Genomic DNA, 22,421 nt, shown 5'->3' on the forward strand with positions numbered 1-22,421 from the left:
TAATGACAGTGTTGCTCGCTGCACTGTTTACAACAGTGACTTTTCTATTGCCCATGGTGGGTTAAATGACTGTAAAAGATATGTTGAGGCGAGTTTAACAGGTGTCATTCGTTTATTAGCACAGCTAACGTTATTTAAACTAGCAAGCGAGCTGCTCAGGAGCTGCTCTGTTGATGTCCTACGTGATGAGGCCAAGCTCCCTGTAGACTTGCTTACAGTTGTAATAGAATAGAATAAAAAAACCGACTCCATGATAATATAATATAATTATGTATTATGCCCTTGGAGGTCGACCGGGGGAGGGGGGGTGAAATGAATTTCTGCAGGGTGGGATGGATGTCTGTGAACGTAACTAAAGGCATGAGGTATTTTATTGCATTTTAAATATATTTCCACTAATAAAGTTGAAACAAAACATTATTATATGTAAAACACCGAGGTTTGTATTGAAATGAGCTAAATAAATCGAGCGCGCTTCCTTGCATTGCAAACTGGACCGGATGGATGCAGCCCATTCCATGACAAGCAAAGTCTTATGGTGTTCCCTTTAAATCTATTGTAGTTCTTTATTTTCCTGTAAATGTCGGCAAGAAAATGAATCTCAAAGTATTACGTGGCTGTATGTTTGTACTTTGATAATAAATGTACAGGTATTTATATTTTACAACTGCTGATGTCAGCTCTCGCGTCGAATCACGTTCCATTTTGGTAGTTATAAAAGGCAGAAATCCCGCCTCTTGTTTGGTTTGCTATCAACAACATTCGCGGAGCGCGTTCGTGTACTCAGCCATCGATCCCTGAAACTTGCGAGATGCCTGTGTTGTCGGAGTGCTTGGGGACTATCGGGGCCGCTCTGTCCTCACCGACATGGGTCCTCCTCGTCACTTTCCTCGTCCTGCTGAGCTGGTAAGTGACTGACCAAGTCATTCTTCCAAATCAAAGGAGGAAGTTTGCTGCAGTTGGAACTAAGAGTGAAAAGTCTAACTTTCTCTGGATGTTTTGTTATTGATCTAGTGTATATTAGTGTGGAACCAAAGTAATCAGCGGGAAGGAAAGTGCCTTTGCAATTTAGTTCGAGATACTGTTGAGCCAATAGGGTTTAGTTCAGTTATTTGGAATCGAGTTGTTCTGATGCGTTGGAGTTCAATGTGTGGGGACGGGGTTGTGGTTTCAATGTGTGGGGAAGGAGTTGGGGTTCGATGTTGGGGACAGGGTTGTGGTTCAATGTATGGGGTCGGGGTTGGGGTTCAATGTGTGGGAACAGCGCTGGGTTTCAATGTGTTGTAACTGAGCGGATCTGATGGGGTTGAGTTCAGTGTATGGGAACTGAGCTGAATGTATTGGGGATTCCAGTTTCAGCTTGAGAGAATTGTACTTCTTGTGACTGAATGCACTTCCTGCAGAGTCTTCTCACATCCTAAAGATATGCAGATTAGTTGGCTAATTGACCTTTGTAAATGATCCCCAAGTGTGTTGGAGGCCCTCTGTTGGTCAAGGTCGACCATAGATGTGTGTCACAGCTGTCCGCCTACATGATACACAAGCCAGGGCAGTGCGATTTGGAGAGTAAGCACATGCAAAAGCCCTTCCCCCATCTTCATGCAGCTGATGAATCCAGAAGGATGGCAGAGACCAATACAGTTTGGCACCAGCTACGCCTCAGGAGTTGCCAGTCAGTGTTGAATTTAAGATAGGGCTGTGTTGGGGGCTCGATCTCCAGATTGTTTTTCAGGGATTACTCACAAAGCCTTCCCCATGAGTGGGTAAAACCACAAGCAGTGAAGGTTTGAGATCAGTTTTGCTTTTAGATGAGCTGCCAACCATCTGCCAGAACTGACTGCTTTTGGAGCTGCAGTAACCCGCCCTTGCCCCTTCACCTGTCAGTAGAAATAGTTCCACAGGGCTAAGCCTCACACAAAGGCCAGGAGTTGGACTTGGTTGTCAGAGGCTATTTGTGATGCATGTCCTCTGGAGCATTTCACCACAACCCCCAACCCAGTATAACAACCTTCAAGAACCTGGTGTGTAAGTGGATGTTAAAACCCTGGAGGGAGTTGAATAGATTGTGGAGAGAAATCTTTAAAAAAGGATTAATATAGAATCCATACAAAAGAATTGTTGATGGTCTGTATAGACTCAATGGGCTAAAGTGCTTGTCTCTTTGTGACGAATGAAGTTTAGATTCAGTGAGTTGGGATCAAGCTGATTCCAGTGGGGTAGGTTTTGGTTGTGCTGGAAAAGGGATGTATTTCTGGATGAGATAAAAACTAATTTTAATGGGAGGCATTTGAAGAAATTACACATGGACTTCACCTTTCAGTTTGCAAAGTACTACTTTGTCTTTTAGCAAGCTGACATTTAAATCTTACTGCTTTATTGTTGCTTGCAATAAAGTCCAATGGTTATAAAATGATTAGATAGAGCCAAGAACAGAAAGTATTTTGAGCTGTGTGAGTAGTTGGAGATGCCTGTTGAGGCTGGTGAACTAAACTTGCTTACAGGTTCTTTGTTTTCTTAATTTACTACTTCATATTTTTTCTGCATGATGCTCTCAATATTCTTTTCAGATGTGAACTATTGGAGCATTCCTTCATTTTAATGCTTCAATCTGTCCTTGTAAATCACTTTTCATTAAAGACAGATCATCAAATTTGGATGTTATTATTTTTTCTTCTGATCCCATTCATAGACCAATAAGAATAGCCATTGAGCAGGAAGTACATATGTTGAAGGCAGTGCTATTTCCTTCCAAACAAATAATGCGGAATTATATACCAAACAACTACCAATTATCTAGTCCCTTTCACAGTTATGTCCCAATATAGTCGAATTACGATCATTGGAAAATCTGGTGATCACTATGCACCACAAAAAAACTCCCATAGACAGCATGGTAATAATGAGAAAACTTCCCTGTGGTGTTGACTGAGAGATAAATATTGGGTGTTAAATTTCCGAAATAGTGCCAGGGATCTTTTTCTATATCTGGAGAGGTTAGGAGTTGTGGAGAGAAAGATGATACATATCTTCAAAAAACACTTTATTCATAAAATTTGCAAATATAAGTGTATCTCTGTGCCACCATTCAAAAAATACTGATTTCACTTACAACATTCATGATATTTGCATGACATCAATTTTTCTTTTGCTTATATTCTATGAGGAAGACTTTGCATTGATTTCAGTGTCTCTGTGCAAAATCAAGAGATTTGTTCTTTGTTTGGAAGTTCTGGTGATGAGCATTCTACCAAAGGAATTTGACAGACTCTTCCAAAACCATCCATCAGAATCCAGTTTTTCTCCCGCAGAGCTCTCAATGTTCCATGCAAACCATTACCTATTTGACTTTTGCTCTGAGGTGTTTGTGCATTTCTTTGTCAGGGACAGGTGGTATGGCATAGTTCAACAATATGGGAAGTTTTGCAACAATGTGACCAGAATCCTCCTCTGTAGTACTGATGATAGACACAGCCTCTGTGGTAATAATACTTGATGTTTGTGTCCTTAATATCTTTGCACAGTTTATGCAGCTAGGCAATGATACCCATCACAATTAGAGTCACAGTTGATACATTCTTCCTCTTTGTGCATGATGTCTTTGAGGAAACAATCAATTTTCAATCTCCAAATAAAATGGAATATGACCTTGAATGTTGCAGCACAGAAGTTGGGTATTGACTACGTCTATGGCATGTATAGCAACATCGAGAGCATCTAGTAGCTGATGAGTAGGTTCTTTCCCGATAACAATAGAGATACCAATAGAGACAATGTTTACACAGTGCCAATTTCTGTTTCCCCCAGCTATACATTCCTCCTAGCTCTTTGTTCCTGATGTGTTACCCTTGATTCCAGTTTGAATTTCAAATTCCACATAAAGTGACCAGAGCAGCATTTCAACAGTAGAGAAATATTGCAAAGGTACATCTGTTTCTGTCACATAATAATGCTGAATTAACAAATGCATGCCTTTATGTTGAATAGACTAAATTACTGCAATGCACTTTTTATCGGCCTTCCAAAGCAATCTATTAACAAACTTCAACTCATTCAGAACAATGCTAGACTTTGAACTTAAACCAGAATGAGGGAGCATATCACATCTCTGCATCAGCTTCATGTATCTTTTAGAATTAATTTTAAAGTTCTCTTAGTTGTTTTTAAAACTCTCAATGGTTTGAGATTGGAGTACATCACAGAATCGCTTTCTTTTTATAATCATGCTCGAAGTTTCAGGTCTTCTTCTGCTGGCCTCTTCAATTTAAATAATCTCCCTCAAAAGATGATTGGTAGGTCAGCGGTTTTGAGCTATGGAACTCAGTTGACGCTTTTAAAAGGGAGCTCAAAGCCTATTTGCTTAACCTTGCTTTTAGCTAACACCATTTTTATTTTCACGTTTGCACTATATCTCACTGTAAAGCACTATGAACTACACCTATTTCTACAAAGAGTGCTCTATAGATAAGTTACATTATAATTATGCCATCTGAACCGTATCTGCAGTAGATTAGATTTGTAATCAGGCCTACCTGTGAAGAGGATAAATGATCCATTTGCCAAAAAAAATTGGTTCATTTTTGCTGCCATACATATTGGCCCCCAGGGCCCTTTGAAACTGATGGCAGATGGCCAGTGATCTGCAGACTGACAGTGAACTTGAGTAGAAAATGGCAATATTACTCATGTGTTGTAAGGGCTTAAGTTGCCCTTGTCAAGACAGAGCACCCTTCTGCAAGCAATCAAGAAAGTATGGGGCAATTTATGTTAGGACCGGTGGACTAACTGCTTCTAGATTCATTGTTTTCTTAATTTCATTCTTGGTATTTTTCTGTAAGACTCTCTCAGCATTCTTTTCAGATGTGAACTATTGGAGCATTCCTATCTTTGCACACAGGAAGAAACCATAACTTTCTGTATCAATAGAAGATCGAAGTTTGAAGATCTGAATTTATTGAAAAGTGATATGCAAAGATAGGTTAAAGCATTAAAATAAAGGAATGCTCCAATAGTTCACATTCAAAAAGAATACTGAGACACAGTTACAGAAAAATACCAAGAATGAAATTAAGAAAACAACAAGAGGAGCCTTCCTGAGCCTGCTCAGAGACAGTCCAAGTATGCTACAAGATGTAAACTCATTATCTACTCAGCAGTGGCCTGAGAAATAGAATCGAACTCCTGGTTACTGGTTTAAAAAAAATCCAGTGTAGGATAGTAATGAATTTTCTTTCCAGAAGAGTGGAAATGTGTTTTCGTGTCGTAGATGCAGTTCCCTGTGGTTCCCCCGCAACCCCCACCATCCCATTTTTGTGACCAACTGCTCTTGTTGAGCTCAAAAACATGGTTTCAAAGAATCTGCTGGCACCGAGCTTAGGCATACGATAAACAATGAGTATGATTGTCATATATTTGAGGAAGTTAACTGATGTGAATCCTTCAGGTAGAAAGAACAGGGAGAGAAAATGCAGATGAAATGGTGCAGTGTTAATAAGCGTGCAAGAATCCACGGACGTCGGAGAGCAAGTATCAGAGTTTTTAACTGTTGGGAAAGGAGACTGGATTGGTGGGGCGGGGGGGGGGGGCGGGGAGTGCTGAGAGCACTCAGCAACCCAGGCATTTCCAGTAGAGAGAACAGTAAAGCTGATCTTTTCAGGTCAAGAGCCCTTCATCAGAACTGAAACGATGAAAAGACAAGCATGTTCAAGCTGCTTGGAGGCTGAGGAGTAGAGAGAAAGGGCGCAGAACAGAGTTAATGAGATTACAATTACTTTAAAAATCAGAAATTAGAAGCAGAACAAAACCAAAATATCAGCTTTCCTCATTAGAGAGTGAAGGGAAAAATGGGTAGTTAATTAAAATGATTAAGTTTAGTATAAATTCCCAAGACCTCTAACATGCCCAGAGGGAAGAATGGATGTTGTTCCCATGATGAAGTTGAAGGCAGAGAGGTCAGCGAAGGTGTGGGATGGAGATTAATGGATGGGTGGCTGGAAGTTCTGAGTCAACCTTGCAGACTGAACTGAGGCGTTCGGTCAAGCAGTCACCCAATGTGCTCCTAATTTCCCCAAGGGAACCACATTGGGCAAGTCAAATACTATGTACTTTGTGTAAAGGAACACAATATGCAAGTATATTTGATAATGTTTGTGCTAACCAATTTTAGATTTTTATAAGACTATAACCATTTAACTTAAACTTGCAGGTACAGTGTTTCATCATTTGGGACTTTTAAAAGGCTTGGAATTCCAGGGCCAAGGCCAGTACCATTCTTCGGAACATTCTTGCATTACAGAAAAGTATGATTTTTTTTATTGTGTCAGCAGTACTTCCTGTTAGTGCTTTATCTGTTATCAAACAATTCTTTAATTGGTTAAAAGAAGGTACAATATAAGATCTGAGAAAGACTTTTCTGAAATTCTTTGCTATATTTGAGTGAGAGAAGATGTGGGAGTGTTGACTTTCCATATGCTCCAGTGTAAACATTTCATTCAGTGTTGTCAAGCATTCAGAAAGTTTGGTGTTTGAATATGTGCCCCTGTGAATAGCACAATCAAAGCTTCATCTTGGAGTAAATACATTAGAGCAAAGTTAACATAACAACTTAGTTGAGAATTATTATTTTTTTAAATTAAATTTAAAAAACCTTTCTATGGGAAAGGATTCAAAACAAAAGTTATTACGTCACTGTATGCACCAGCCTACCACGAGGGAGCTTTTCAAAGGCCAAAATAGATTCCAAATAGACAATATCCACCATCCTACCCTTGTCACTCATCTTTGTGGTTTCCTCAACAATCTTAACTGAATTTCCCCAGGACTTCCCAAAAAAGCCAAGCCAACTGTATCTAATCTGTCCATGCTTATTCAAACATGAGAAATCCTGTTCCTAAGAATCTTTTCCAATAATTTCCATACCACTGATGTAAGATTCACTGAATTATAATATCCTGATTTGTTCCTGTTGCCCTTAAATAAAGGGGAAAGGTTGGATATTTTCCAGTCTTCTGGGACCTCACCTGTGGTTAAAGAGGATACAAAGATCTCAATTAAAGTCCCAACAAAGTTCCTTGCCTCCCTCAGTATCCTGGGGTAGATTCCATCAGGCTCTGGGGATTTAACCACCTCAAAGTTTTTCAATAAACCAAACACCTATTCCCTAATATCGATATGTCATAGAGTAGAACATCAGCAAATCGCTCCTTGATCTCACGATCATCAATGTCCTTGATTTTGGTGAATACTGATGCAAAATGCTCATTTGGGACTTCAGTCACTCCCTGCCTCACGGCGTCCTTTGTTCTTCAGTGGACTTACATTTTCCCTAGCTACACTCTTTCAATACCTTGGGATTCTCCTTAATCCTACTTGCCAAGGACATTTCATGGCCCCTTTTAGCCCTCCAAATTCTTTGTTGAAGTTATTTCCTGTTTCATTTGTGTTCCTCAAGGGCTTTGTCTGATTTGAGCTGATGGATTGGTGTGTTGCTGCAACGCTTTAGTCAAAGAAAATAGTTTACTTAACTGCAAGCACTGAAAATTTTCTTTAGTGCAGAATGAAATTGGGTGATTTCTAAATGACTTGCTGTATGCCACAAAGACTTCTGCCCATGCAAACTTTACCCTTCAGATAAAAATAGCAGAGACCTTCAGCAGGCAGAGCTCTTCAGACAGGTGTATGTAGTGGATGGTTCACCTGCAGAAGGTCCTAGGCTTGTCATCATTGACATGGTCTCTGGATATATTGTTCAATGAAGAGGAATTGGGTACTTATCACTCTTGGGGCATAGGCTCTCCTTCAGTTTCTTTTATGCTGATCTATCATTGACTGTCTTGTACCAATAGATGTAACATGTTCACCAAAGGAATGCTCAGAGCAAGATATAATAATTCCTGTATATTTTAGCTGCTTGTGTGCCCACATCATGATTCAATAGTATTATATGAATATCGTTTGTTTTCTTCTTGGCAAGGGTTTTTTTAACTTTGATCAAGAATGCTACAAAAAGTATGGAAAATTCTGGGGGTGAGTACATCCTTCTTTTGCAAACTACAGTAAATTAGTTTGGCACAACACTGGGCTGAAGGGCCTGTTTGTTTGCTGTACCTTTCTGTGTTCTCTATTCTATGCCACAATGCAAAACACCACTGTTCATGTTGTCATTATTCATTCACCTATTTGTTTGGATTTTTATTTAACTTTGATTTATCTGTTTCTTTTGCATTTATGCAATCAAACTGTGGAAATGTCTCCATTTTGCATTCATTCTATGGTCCTGAAGATGTCCTTCATTGGACTGAGATGCAAGAGGGGAGTTCATTTATGGGACAATAGATCTTTACAATGAATAATGAAGTACTGAATGTTTTCCTTTCCTGGGATTTGGTGCATTTTAGCCATTCTTGGGTTGTTGTGAGGATAGGCTGAATCTACTATCCATTAAGGACTATCTACTAAGGAATTTCCAAAGCTATTGTCCAGAATTTGACCATTTGACAACTTCCTACAAGTTGGATGAGTCTGGGGTAAATGTACTTAAATAGTGCAAAGGCAATTGATCCTGGAAGTGATATTGTTAGGTGGGGAACTCTTGAATGTCTAGAATCTTCCTTTATTTTTGACATTGGGAAAACAATGGGAAACCTGCCAGATTAATAGGGTTTTATTGTAATTGATGCAAATCTAGAAGTCAAATGCACTCAGAGTATGTCATTAAGTTTAGATCTGCATGACCTTTCCAAATCAATCCACAGGCAGATAACTAGATGTTAGAACAAATATGGGTCCATAATTCATTGAAAGTGACATCACAGATAGATAAGGGTTGTAAAGAATACCTTTGACACATTGGGCTTCATAAATCAAAGTACTGCGTACAGGAGGTGAGATGTAATGTTGAAGTTTTATAAGATGTTGATGGGTTGGAGTATTGTGTGCAGTTTCGATCACCTAACTACATGAAAGATGTAAAGATGCAAAGGTTGAAAGAGTACAGAGAAAATTTACAAGGATATTGCCAGCATTGGAGGACCTGAGCTATAAAGAAAGCTTGAATAGGTTAGGACTTTATTCCCCAGAACGTAGAAGATTAGGATGAGATTTTATTGTGCTCATTAATGAGGGATAGTGCAGGCATACACCAGGAGGCCAGCATGTAGGATCTTCAACTAAGCTTTATTCATAAAGTTGCTTGTACAATATGTGAACTCCTCCCACTTGGCACAGGAATACCACAACATCTCCCTTCTTGGAAAAAAGGAGAACTAGGTATGTACTTCTTGTCCAGAGAACTGCATTGAAATTAATAGGCAGTGAAATTGAGCGATTCAGTTCACTTTACCCATAGCTCGTAACTTGTGCTCCTTACATAAACATAAAAAATAATTGCCAGCAATTATAACTGTCTTTCTCTTTGTTTTTAACGGTCTCTCAATCACTTTGTTTTCCTCCTTTTTTTCCTACCAATTCCTTTTTTTTAAAACTTTTTCTGAAATGTTTTCAGCATTAAAACTCTTTATATAAAAAAAGCACGAAACTAATGGAGATCAGGGTAGACAACTTGAACACTCTGAGAAACCGGGAGGATTATCCTGACTCTGCAGTTACTTGCCCTAAGCTACTAGGCTATGGAGAAAATCTCTGTGGTGGAACAGATAAACAAGCATATCTGGTATAGGTTCCCGGAAGTGTTGGAGTGGATGGAGGTCCTTGAACAGGTGTGTCCACTTCAGGTAAGTGGTTCTCTTCATGAGGATCAGGACGCTCTATTTCTTCCTTTACCTTTCGTGGACTTTAAAGGCACAGGAGTGCCTGATTTCACCTTGTGATGTTCTGATCACAAGTGATTGTGGTGCATGCTGCTAGACAAAATTGTTCATATTTTGAATTGGTCTGAAACCCTAACAGCTTCACTACTCCTGAGCGGCGGCAAAGACTTTGCTCTGTGCCTGTGACCATGCATGACGTTCATTTTCTCACGCCGTGTTGTCTCAAAATGTGGTAAGTAAGGTTGGAGAAAGGAAGGAAGAACGGGCAGGCTTCTTCTCAGTCTCTGGCCCATTGACAGCTCTGATAGACCATAGCCATTCGTAAGAGGAGTGGAACGATCAGCTAGCAGTGCTTTGCTGGTGTCTTTTTGCCTTCAGTAGGACACTTCTAACGGTTTGCACTGCTCCATTTGCCTGTGGGTACCATGAACTACTTGTCTGGTGGTTGAACTCTTGGTCGCTAGCAAAGGCCTTGAATTATGGACTGTTTTCTGACACACATTCTCTGGTATTCCATGTTGAGCGAATACAGCTTTCAATTGCTGTATAACTGTTCTTGAGGATATAGAGGACGGCTTGGACACCATAAGACATAGGAGCAGAATTAGGCCATCTGGCCCATCAAGTCTGCTCCACCATTCAATCATGGCTGATATCTTTTTTTTATCTCCTCTTGAACTTAACTCCCTGGCCTTCTCCCTGTAACCTTTGATGCCATGTCCAATCAAGAACCAATCAGTCTCGGCCTTAAGTACACCCAGTGACCTGCCCCTCCCCCCATAGCTGCATGTGGCAACAAATTCCACAAATTCACCACCCTTTGGCTAAAGAAATTTCTGCGTGTCTCTGTTTTGAAAGGGCACCTCTCTATCCTGAGGCTGTGCTGTCTTGTCCTAGACTCTTCCACCATGGGAAACGACCTTTTCCACATCTACTTTGTCCAGGTCTTTCAACACTCGAAAGGTTTCAATGAGATCCCTCCTCATCCTTTTGAATTCCAGTGAGTACAGATCCATCAAACGTTTGTCGTATGATAACCCCTTCATTCCTGGATTCATCAGGACACCTCAACATTCCATGAGTAGTAATCTACAGTGAGAACATATTCATCTCTTTTCAGCTCAAAAATGTCTGGGCCTGCAATTTTCCATGAAAAGTCTGGGAATTCTGTGGGACAGAGAGGTTCAGTATGATTTTTGTGCTGTTTTCTGCATGCTTCACATTGCTTTATGTAGCCTCCCAGCTGTGTGCTCAGACCAAGACACCACATGGATTACCTTGCTCTTAAGAGACATTTTTCGATGCCTTGATGTCCCTGGTAGATTTGACTCATAATTTTGGCATGCAGAGAAGCAGGAATGATCAGTCTGGAGCCCTTTAGCAACAAACTGTTAAGAACGGTGAGTATGTCTCTTTCAGGCCAGTAAGGTCTGAGTTTGTGAGCTCCTTTTGGGAAAAGCTGGCCATCCATGCTCACAATTTTGCATTACCTTGCTGCAGATTTGGTCCTTTTCAACTCAGCACAAATTTCATCCAGTTTGCTCTGTGATGTAGAAAAGCTTTCACGTACCTGAGCTGAGTAGATGTTGATATATTCCTTGAGGGAGGAGTCAGCTTTCATCCACTCACATTTGCATGTTTTGCATGAGCACTCCTCCAGGCCAAAGGAAAAGGCATCTGCTGAGACCTTGGTTGCTTTGTTGGGTTCAAAGATCACCAATGTTGGAGGAGAGAGAAACTCTGCTTTAAGTGATGAGAATGACTCTCCCGTGGTGTGTCCCAGGTCCAAACGTCTCTCTGAGAGAGAACATCACATAGTGACTTTATTTTCTCTGCCAAATCTGGAATGAACTTTCCCAGCTGGTTTATATATATCTCCAATATATTCATAGGTTGTTCCATGTTCTGAACTCGTGCCAGTTTGTCCGAGTCTGGTTGCACTCCCTCTGAGGACATTTGGTGGCCTGAGAATTCACCTCCAACTTTGCAAATTCACATTTCTTTTTGTTCAGGGCAATTCCAGCCTGTTTCTGCCACAACCATGGATACAGCAGCGCAGCAGATACGACAATTACGCTTGTGTACAATACACGTGTCGGCTAATTATTATTTAATCGTGATAGTATCTAACTCCATACTTGTTGTCGTAGCGCTTGTCAAGACTTGGACAGAGCATGGCAACGCTTCACTGCCTGTTTGCGTTCAGCCTTCTCTGAGAAATTGGACTGTCGAGTCAACTGACTCTGCGACTAGCAGTATTCATTTAATGTTTAGATGTTGTTTTCAGCCGTAGTGTTTTCTATTTGAGAGTTTTAGTTAATGGCTCTGTTTGGCTTAGTGTTTATTGTTTTATATTCCCTTTTGACATTGTTCACATTGAAGTCTGAACTATCAACATGATTCAGCGTCTCTCACTCCGCACTCGGGCCATATCCGACCAGGTAACAGCAAGTCTCGAACACACAAAGATGCGCCCAGCAGAGAGAGAGCAGCTGACCTTGGCCGTGAGATTTATTGATCAGGTAGGAGACAAGCTACAGGCAATGGAATATGTTCTCAGTGAAGTTATGGAGGGCAGTGAAGCAGTTAATTTCATACTGACAAGCCCAGTCTCACTTGGAGGAACAGGTATCGTCCCTAGCCGCAACTGTTCAACAGCTCACCACAGATGACCAGACTCAGGTGTCTGCGATTTCCACACTCATGGCTGCCTTCCACGAACTTGCTGTGAACAGCCAGCATTGGCTGACAGTCATTAACATTCTCACCAACTCAATTCAGCAGCTTCAGGCCGCCTCAGTCCCACTCCCAGCATCTAGCAGGGCATCCTTTTCTGCTGCCCCGACAATCTCTGCTACTAACGCTCCTGCTCCTGTTCCCGGACCAGAGCCGACTCCCAAGACTTTACAGGAACCGAGAATTCCACCACCAGGCGGATCCTGATGGTTGCAAGTATTTTATTACCCAATGCGAGCTGACATTCCAAGCCCAGTCTGGTCGTTTTGGTGATGATGCGCGAAAATTGGCGTACACGGTCAATCTTCTGACGGACAACCACTCAGCCTGTTCAACACTTTACAGGAGCAAGGATACTCCTCAGTCCAGTCGTTCCAACGTTTCGTGGTGGAGTTAAGGAAGGATTTTGATCTTCCATATGGGTTTAGGAGGCTGATCACTGACTCTTGGACCTGCGCCAAGGTAGAGGAACGGTGAGAGCCAATGCAGTTAAATTCCGTACCCTTGCAGTAGAGACGGGATGGAATGAGAGATATCTCATCACTGCCTTACAGTGTGGACTGAATACAGGGGTCCGGCATCTGAGGCAGTTTCTACTTTGTTCTCATGTTCCTCACTTGAGCCTCCGAAGATGAGTATATCATCCATGTGGCCTACTACTCCTTCCATTCCCTCCAACATTTGGTTCATCCTCATCTGAAAGAGTTCAGGGGCTGATGAGATACCAAGCGAGTGTATCCTGAAGGCATAGCGTCCATATGGAGGTTGTGAGCTTCTGTGATTCAGCATCTAAATGGATCTGCCAGAACCCTGAAGTTGCATCAAGTTTGGTGGAGAACTTTGCTGCATCCAGCATACCTACTGTGTGCTCCACAGAGAGCAGAATAAACTTCACCTGACTCACTACCTTATTCAGTTCTGTTAGATCAACACTGATCTTCACTGTGCCATCTGGCTTGGGAACAGGAACAATGCCCGCACAGCAGTCAGTAGAGACATTCAGTCAAACACCTCCACTCTCTCAAGTTCAGCTTTGACTTTGTTCATCAATGGGACCAGTGTAGTCTTGCTCTGGTCGGAGAGTAGGGCATCACTCCTAGCCTCAGTTGGATAAGGTGCTCTTCTTTCAGCACCGCGAGGCTTGTGACCAACTCCTGGTACTTCTGCCACTAAACATCACTTGGTGAATTGAACCTTGCCACGTGGTTCAGCTTCTTGATGGCATGTCGTCCCACTAGTGGTGAGAAGTGATTTTTGACTGTTTCTCATTTTTATGAACAGAAGTAGTAAACGTTCCTTTCTCACTGAGCTGATGGTTCCCTGGCCCCATGAGCAGTTTCTTTGATGGGTTTAGCATAATGCCTGTTTTGAACTGATGTTCAGGGATGGCTGTGACATGTACCTCAGTGTCCATTTTGAATGTCACTGCCTCATTTTGCAACTGAACCATAGTACATTAGCCTTGTCTACTTGAAGCTAGAATTCACTCCCTTTGCCTGAATCATGGTCTTCTTTGACCTCCTGAACTGTTTTTGAGTGATGCTGGCTTTTATAATGGCGAACGCTATTGTGTTGGTGGACAGGGCTCTTTGACATGGAATGGAGACTTGCCGCATCTCCTGCAGTTGGACATTTTACCTGCTTTTTGTTTCACCTGTCTGTTTTGTTTCAATTGAACTCTACTCTCACTGCTTTCTGACTGCATCTTGTTTGTACCCTTCTTGTACAGCTTCTAGATTTACCATAGCATCATTTTCATGCCTGAATTCTACCTGTTGCTGGTGAACATTCTCACTCACCCTGACCATAGTAATAGCTTTCTCTAGTATGAATGAGATTTGTCTGCACTCGAAGTCTTGCTGACAATTTAGTGTCTAATAGCCCGGCTCCAATCCTGTCTCTGTGCTCATGTCTCAGACTTCCATATGCACGTTTGTCTGACAGGGCATACAAATGCTGTGATGAAGTCATTTACACTTTCATCTGTCTCCTGTTCTCTGGAGTTGAACCTTGCCCTTTCATATGTCACATTTTGCTTTCCTGTGAAATATTCTGTACTGTTTTGTACTCCCTTTTCTAAGCATCTGTCAGTTCAACTCCCCCCCCGTGAATGTCATCTTCTTTGTCACCCATGCAGTATATCAGCGTGCTTACTTGATGCCCTTCTGGAGCCTGAGTGAAATTGCTTACAGCCCTAAATCTCTCAGAGCATCTAAGCCATCTCTAAAAGTCCCCTGGTTTAGGGAAATGAAATGTATTGAGGGGCTTTATAAGATAAGTAGATGTATGCACTGCAAGTATTTGCTCCATTTTCCTGTTGATTTGTTTATTTCTTATTTACTTGGACTGTAATTTTTTTCTCTCCACGAGAGTTTGAATGACCTTTGAGTTCTCCACTGTATCTGTGTCTCTGTGCACTCTGCAAGGCTAGTGACCCACACACAAATTATTACCATGTATCCACTTTTGAGTGCAGCCTGAAGGCATTGCCTAGCAACCCTGGTCAGTTCTCAGCTCCGTTAGCAAACTAGCATAGGCAGTTTAGGTTGATAAGTCTTTGGACAATTTTCCACAAATATAAGCAAACAAGAGCAGTCTTATTGTAAATTCTTTCTTGATGGGGATCTCCTTTGGTCTTCAGCACAAATTCAATGCTCAACCACTTCTGACACCATTTTGTGCTCATTAATGAGGGAGAATGCAGAGCACACCAGGAGGGTAGCATGCAAGGTCTTCCACTGATCTTTACTGGTAACACTGTTTGTACAATATGTGAACTCCTCCCTTCTGGGAGTGTCTAACTGAATGACATAGGAACAGCATTATTAACCACCACAACAAATTTGATAGAGATATTCAAAATTGGGGGGGGGGGGGATAGATAGTAAATGAAAGCAAGTTTTTTCCACTAAGGTTGGGTGGGACTACAAATAGAGGTCATGGGTTAAGGGTGAAAGTTGAGAAGTTGAAGAGGAACATGAGGGGAAGCTTCTTCACTCAGGTAGTGAGAGTGTGGAATGAGCTGTCAGCACAAGTGGTGCATGCAAGCTGAATGTCAATGTTTAAGAGAAGCTTGGATGGGTACATAGATGGTAGGGGTATGGAAGGCTATGGTCCTGGTGCAGGTCGATGGGAGTAGGGAGACTGAATTTTTCAGCACAGACTAGAAGGGCCAAAGAGCATGTTTCTGTGCTGAGCTTTTCTATGACTAATTTTCTTTGTTTGCCACCCCTAAATGGCTACATTGTGCACCCTGGCATTTGATTCCAAATGTTAGAAGAGATATAACATAAGTGGCTAAACCTTTTCACCTGTTTATTGCAACTGATTTTCTATTCCTGGGTGTTTTATTCCCTGATTTACTTACTGAAAAAAAATTGCTTTCCTTCAGAATTTTTGATGGGCGAAAGCCTCTTCTCTGCATTATGGACCCTGACCTGATTAAATCGATCTTTATAAAAGAATTCTACACATTGTTTACCAACAGGCAGGTCAGTATTTATGTGCATTGATAGTGGTTTCTTTTGTAACTCTGTTCTTGTTCCATTTTCTTCATTTCAATATTTAGATTAGCTTTCCTCGTCCTCCTTTAAGCCCCTACTTACATGTGCGATACATGTTTAATGGAACTGCCAGGGAATTGCGATGCTTAAAAGGCAAGAGCATCTCAAACATGCCACTTTGGTGCTTGTTCCCCAAGCTCCCACCCCTACCTGCTCCTGCACACTCCTGTATTGTGATTGAAATGCCCCCTCTACTTACAACATCCCTTGTTCTGCCTATCTCTGCAGTTTTAGAACCCAACATGTCATTATGGCAAAGAATTTGATGCTTAATCTTTATTTCATTCAGGATTTTGGTCTGAATGGTCCGTTTAAGGAATCTATCCTGGTTATCCAGGATGAGCGATGGAAGACAGTCCGAAGCATTCTTTCACCAACATTCAGCAGTGGGAGGCTAAAAGAGGTAACAATAAGGACTTTCTATTAATCAAATCTATTTTAGATTATGAGAACACTCAGTCCTCTTTTATTGTCATTTAGAAATGCAAACATGCATTAAGAAATGATAGAATGTTTCTCTGGAGTGATATAATAGATAATAGAGAATAGGTGCAGGAGTAGGCCATTCGGCCCTTCGAGCCAGCACCGCCATTCACTGTGATCATGGCTGATCATCCACAATCAGTATCCAGTTCCTGCCTTATCCCCATAACCTTTGATTCCGCTATCTTTAAGAGCTCTATCCATCACTTTTTTGAAAGCATCCAGAGACTTGGCCTCCACAGCCTTCTGGGGCAGGGCATTAAAAAATATCCACTGCTCTCCGGGTGAAAAAGTTTTTTCTCAACTCTGTTCTAAATGGCCTACCCCTAATTCTTAAACTGTGGCCTCTGGTTCTGGACTCACCCATCAGTGGGAACATGCTTCCTGCCTCCAGCGTGCCCAATCCATTAATAATCTTATATGTTTCAATAAGACACAGAAAAGACGATAAATATCACAGAAAACAGGAGAAACCAAAGACTGAACACTGACAGAACCACATAATTATATAGTTACAGCAGTGCAAAGCAATACCATAATTTGGTGAAGAACAAACCATGGGCACGGTAAATAAAGTCTCAAAAGTCCCCGAGTCAATCGACTCCCAAGTCCCTGATAGCAGGCGGCAAAAGGGAGAAGCTCCCTGCCATAAACCAACAGGCACTGTCAACTTGCCGATGCCTTGGAAGCAGCCGACCACAGCTGACACTGAGTTCATCCGTCCCAAAACTTCGAGCTTCCGACCAGCTCTCCGATACAGCCTCCCAAGCATCATCGTCTGCCAAGCACCTTCGACCTCGCACCCGGCTGCTGAAACACGCAAAGCCGAGGATTTCAGGGCCTTTTGCTCTGGAGATTCTGGTTACCACACACTAGCAGCTGCAGCGAAGCGGGCATTTCAGAAGTTTCCGGATGTTCCTCCGTACTCTCACGTCCGTCTCTCCATCAAATCAGAATTGTGCACGGTCCCCTACTTGACAACAGACATCATCACCAAAGTGGCCACGTGTGCTGCCATTGCGCTGCCATCTTCTCCAAATATATGCCTCCAAATTCTCCTGCACGTATGCCTTCTGTGTCCTTTATGACAACTGGCCTATTGTGCGGGTGAGGGAGATTACGACTCATAGAAAACTTAAAGACAGATTTTAACAGGGTGTTGAAGAGCAACCCGATAACATCTATACTGTTCCAAGGTTACCATATACCGAATACCTTAATTTACATCCATGTTCCCTCTATAATTTGATAATTCCCTGCCTTTTTTGAATACATTAAAGCGGCACCTTTATTCCAACAGTTGTGGAGAATATCTTGGGCTAACAACAATATTCTTTAGATTCCTAAAACTTTTCCATAATATCGAAGGAATTATGATTGCCTGTTTACACAGAATGCTTGGAGGACAGGCTTGATCAGACAAAATTTCTTATCTTTTCCATCGGAGGTTGTATTATAAAATGGAAGCCCACAGAAGTATTTTCCTTGTGGAGCATGAAAAAAACGGCAGATATGGAAACAAGGCAATTGAGTACTTGTGTTGTCCTTAAGACATTTATTTAACTTTATTAATTCTCCACTTTAAATAATTTGTTCGTAACTATTTTCTAGTTAAAGTTAAAGGTTGATAACTACGTTACAGTTTAACAAAGGTAAAATTCATTGTCTATGGTATATCGCGGCACGTGATGATGTCACCTCTGGTTTCGCCACGTGTTGTGGGTAACTCTGGTTCAGAGAAAGAGGAAAGGTGGGGGCCCGTGCATGTTGCATGAACATGAAAAGCTCCGTTTCTACCCACAAAGAAACATTATAGAAGCAACGCCGTGAGTTCATATGACAGTAGGCATGTTGAAGTAAAAATATTAACGAGGGTTCTATTAAAGGAAGTGGCGGTTGGAGTGGCGCGCGTGGCGGCTTTTCAATTTTAAACGCGGGGTCAGCTGGAGCCTGGCGGCGGCTGGATGCGACCCCCCCCCATCCCTTCCCTGGGCGGCTGAACACACTTGCTAAAAGAAAAGAGCGCGCGTCTCCTTTTCACCATATGATGTTAATGTGGAAGAGTGAACAGTACATGGTTAACCTTACTATGACTCTGTTTTCATTGCCTCTGGTTTAACTTGGTGTTCAGTCAGAGTTTCAACACACTGCACGAGAATGCTACAGTACTGATAATCCATTTATCAATCTTAGAAGACAGAACTTAATAAACAAAAACAAATGCAGATGGTGGAAAACTGAAATAAAATGAGAAAATGCTGGAAATACTCAACAGGAGAGACATTATCTGTGGAGAGATATGGAGAGAGTTAATGATTCTTTCTTTAAGTTTTAAAATTCCACAAGAGTGCTTTGAGTAAAGATCAACATTATGCAATACAGGTTTCCCTCGCCATCCGAAGATGGAGCATTCCTATGAAACGGTTCGTAAGCCAAAATGTCGTAAAGTGAAGAAGCAATTACCACTTATTTATATGGGAAAAGTTGGTGAGCATTCGCAGACCCAAAAATAACCTTCCAAATCATGCCAAATAACACATAAAACCTAAAATAACAGTAACATATAGTAAAAGCAGGAATGATATGATAAATACACAGCCTATATAAAGTAGAAATACTTTTCTACAATCATTACTGCACTGTTCTCCGTAGCGAAAATCTCACGCAAGCGCCGTCGGCAGAAAATCTCACGCAAGTGCTGTTGGCAGAAACGGCGCAAGCGCTCTCCAGTAACCTTTAAGCTGTTGAGCTGCCAAATCATACCAAATAACACGTAAAAATACACAGCCAATATAAAGTAGAAATAATGTATGTGCAGTGTAGTATCACTTACCGGAATCGGGACAGCACCAAGCAAACTGATGATGGTGTGTTAGTCTGAGTTGTCGCAGGTTGGGGTGGTGCAGTGGCCCCCACCCTCCAGGCCACCAACCGATACCGATCCGTGAAGCATGCAGCGGTAGCCGGGAGGCACACAGCACATCTTTAAGAAAAAAGCCGGAACAAACATGCTATTTAATTAGCTGCCACCCGGCACGTAATTGTCAGCCCCGATCAATGCCGATTTCCAATTGCATCGTCTCTGATCTGGGCCGACAATTACGTGCCAGGCGGCACCTAATTAATTAGCTTTTTTCTTAAAGATGTGCTGTGTGCTTCCCGGCTACTGCTGCATTCTCCGTGAATCAGTGTCTGTCTGTGCCCTGGGGGTTGGGGTGGTGGGACACTGGGGTGTCATCTCGTGATTGTCTATTTCCATTAGGGCAGGCAGGTCATATTCTATCTTTGCCCGCCTCAATGTCGAAGGTCGAGGTTCCTCGTCTGCTGTGGCTGATGTGGAAGGCTTGCTTGACTGCTGAGCCTCGCGCATTTTTCTATCACACAGTTCTTTGTAAGGACTCAAACCATCTTGCAAATATCCCCTAAACCTACGTACCCTTTCAAAATTAAAGTCGTACTTTATCATTGCAGCGAAAATCTCACGCAGTTGCTTCACGTTCAGTTCGCTACTGCATTCGGTTTTGATTGTTATCCTTTTTTCTTCCAATTGCATCAGCTCTTCATCTATCAGATCTTGGTCATGAGATGTTAAAACTTCTTCAACGTCATCTTCGTCAACTTCCACAAGCCAAACTCACTTTCCTTACTTCGTTCACCACGATCGAAACGCTTAATTATGTCTAGTTTTACGTTAAGTGTAACACCCTTACGAGCTCTTTTAGGGTTTTCCGATACCATAGAACTCGTCTTGCTAACAGCTGCTCACAGGCATGTGTTAAAGCAATGCCGGCGAGAATGCAGTTCCGAATCCGAGGAGAGCGGCTCTTCGGGGCGTGTGCTGCCTTTTATCGCGCGCTGATTTTTTTTCGTAACAGTGAAAACACCTTCTGAAAGCGAAAACAGGGTACTAATGTAGGTCTTTCGTAACAATGAGATTTCGTAAAGTGAACGTTGGAAAAGCGGGGGACACCTGTATTGGAGCAAGTAACTAAATTACAAAATTCGTAAGTCATCAGGATTTTAAAAAGTGTTTTAAGATACTGTTAGGATGTTACACTTTGCTTTAGAATAGTGCATCTTGAAAGGAAAAGACAGGGAATCATAGGTCTGAAGGAAGGAACTCTGTGAAAGGCATGGCAACCAAATATGCAAGGGCCCTGCATTGTAGAAACAAGAGACATCGCAGGATTGTAGAACAGAGGACCTTAGAGCAATGAAGAGTATTGATATGAGCAATATGAATTTTAAATTCAACCATTGATGTCACTAGTGCAGGTAAATGAGGAAATGTTGGGTGAACGGGATTTAGTGGAGTGTCTAATTCATTGACATTCTACACTTTTGGAATGTATTGAATTTTTCTGTGTGGCCATGTATTTAAGAATAAACTAGAATTGAAATTGTGATTTCTACATTGTTTTGGTCTGCATTACTAAAATTCACCAAATTCTGCAGGATTTTGTAATTAAACTCCTAGGACATTATATCCAGGAGAAAAATTCTAAGGGCATTTAATGAACAAGCCTTTAATTTAATTTGTTTGTTTATTGGCTACATTGGTCATGTTTTAATGAGCTATTTTCCTGAAGGTCATAAAATGTCTGATCTGGAAATAAAGTCAATGTTCATTTTCAAATTGATATTGGGAGGTAGTGTATAGTTAATTAGCATAGATAGGTCAAATGATTGATATCAGGATATTTTGGGGAGGTGTTAACCAACTGAAAATCTTTAAAGAATACCTAATTGGTCCAGTACCTAGTTGTTTTGTACATTTTTAATTTTGGCTGTCTTTATTTTACTCCTTTCCCAGATGCATCCAATAATTTGTCATTATGCAAACAATCTTGTGAAATTGGCTGAAAAAAAGGTGAAGATGAATGAAGTTGTCCAACTAAAGGAGTGAGTAATTCGTCTGGTTGTTTCTTTGGCACAACTTTTTCCTTTTTAGAGTCATAGAGCCATTTTTTAGCCCATTTCCAGCTGCTTCAGATCCCACTACAATCCACAATAGTCTTCCTCGTTATCTACCACACCCTCAATCTTGGAATTATCTGCAAATTTGTTTCTCCAGTTAACCACAGTATTACCCAGATTGTTGATATATTTGACAAACAACAATGGACCCAGCACCAATCCCTGCGGCACTCTACTAGGCACGGGCCTCCAGTCAAAGAGGCAGCCATTTTATTACCACTCTCTGGCTTCTCCCATGAAGCCAATGCCTAATCCAATTTATTACCTCATCTTGAATGATGAGCAACTGAATCTTCTTGATCACCCCCGCCCCCGCATACAGGACCTTGTCAAATGCTTTACTAAAGTCTATGTAGATAACATCTGATGCCTTGCCTGCATCCACTTTCTTGGTAACTTCCTTGAAAAATTCTGTAAGATTGTTTAGATATGATCTGCCATGTTGAAAGCCATGCTGACTATCCTTGATCAGTACATGTCTATCCAAATACTTGTATCCGGTCCCTTGGAACAAACTTTTCCAGTACTCATGTCAGGATCACCAGCCTGTAATTTCCTGGTTTATTTTTAAAGCCTTTCTTAAACATCGGAACAATATTGGCTATCCTCCAATCCTCTGGTGCCCCATCTATCGCTAAGGATTTTTAAAATATCTCTGCTAGGATCCTGACAATTTCTGCACTTTTACGAAGGTCCGATGGAGCACCTTGTCTGGCCGTGGGGATTTATCTACCCTAATTTGCTCCAAGGCAGCAAACACCACCACCTCTGTAAATCTGTATCAGGTCCATGAAGTTGGTGCCACTTTGCCTCACTTCTATAGACTCTGTGTCCATCTCCTGAGTAAATACAGATGCAAAAAAAATCATTTAGGATCTCTCCATCTCTCCTGGCTCCG

General features: G+C 41.6%; 1 protein-coding gene across 2 annotated transcripts in view; it reads left to right on the top strand.

Annotated features, from left to right (window-relative positions):
• The first annotated feature begins 737 nt into the window (after positions 1 to 737).
• The window catches only part of LOC140203018 (cytochrome P450 3A30-like), a 56,064-nt gene continuing 34,380 nt past the window's right edge, over positions 738 to 22,421 (top strand). Inside the window, exons 1-6 of one of the 2 annotated variants that reach the window (XM_072268699.1) lie at positions 738 to 906; positions 6,203 to 6,296; positions 7,970 to 8,022; positions 15,892 to 15,991; positions 16,353 to 16,466; positions 21,360 to 21,448. In XM_072268699.1, the coding sequence (XP_072124800.1) occupies positions 812 to 906; positions 6,203 to 6,296; positions 7,970 to 8,022; positions 15,892 to 15,991; positions 16,353 to 16,466; positions 21,360 to 21,448 (545 nt within the window). In that variant the 5' untranslated portion in view covers positions 738 to 811. The remainder of the gene's footprint in view (positions 907 to 6,202; positions 6,297 to 7,969; positions 8,023 to 15,891; positions 15,992 to 16,352; positions 16,467 to 21,359; positions 21,449 to 22,421) is intronic. The other variant, XM_072268701.1, reaches the window with a different exon arrangement.

The sequence above is a fragment of the Mobula birostris genome, chromosome 9, assembly GCF_030028105.1.
Source record: "Mobula birostris isolate sMobBir1 chromosome 9, sMobBir1.hap1, whole genome shotgun sequence".
Lineage (NCBI taxonomy): Eukaryota > Metazoa > Chordata > Chondrichthyes > Myliobatiformes > Myliobatidae > Mobula > Mobula birostris.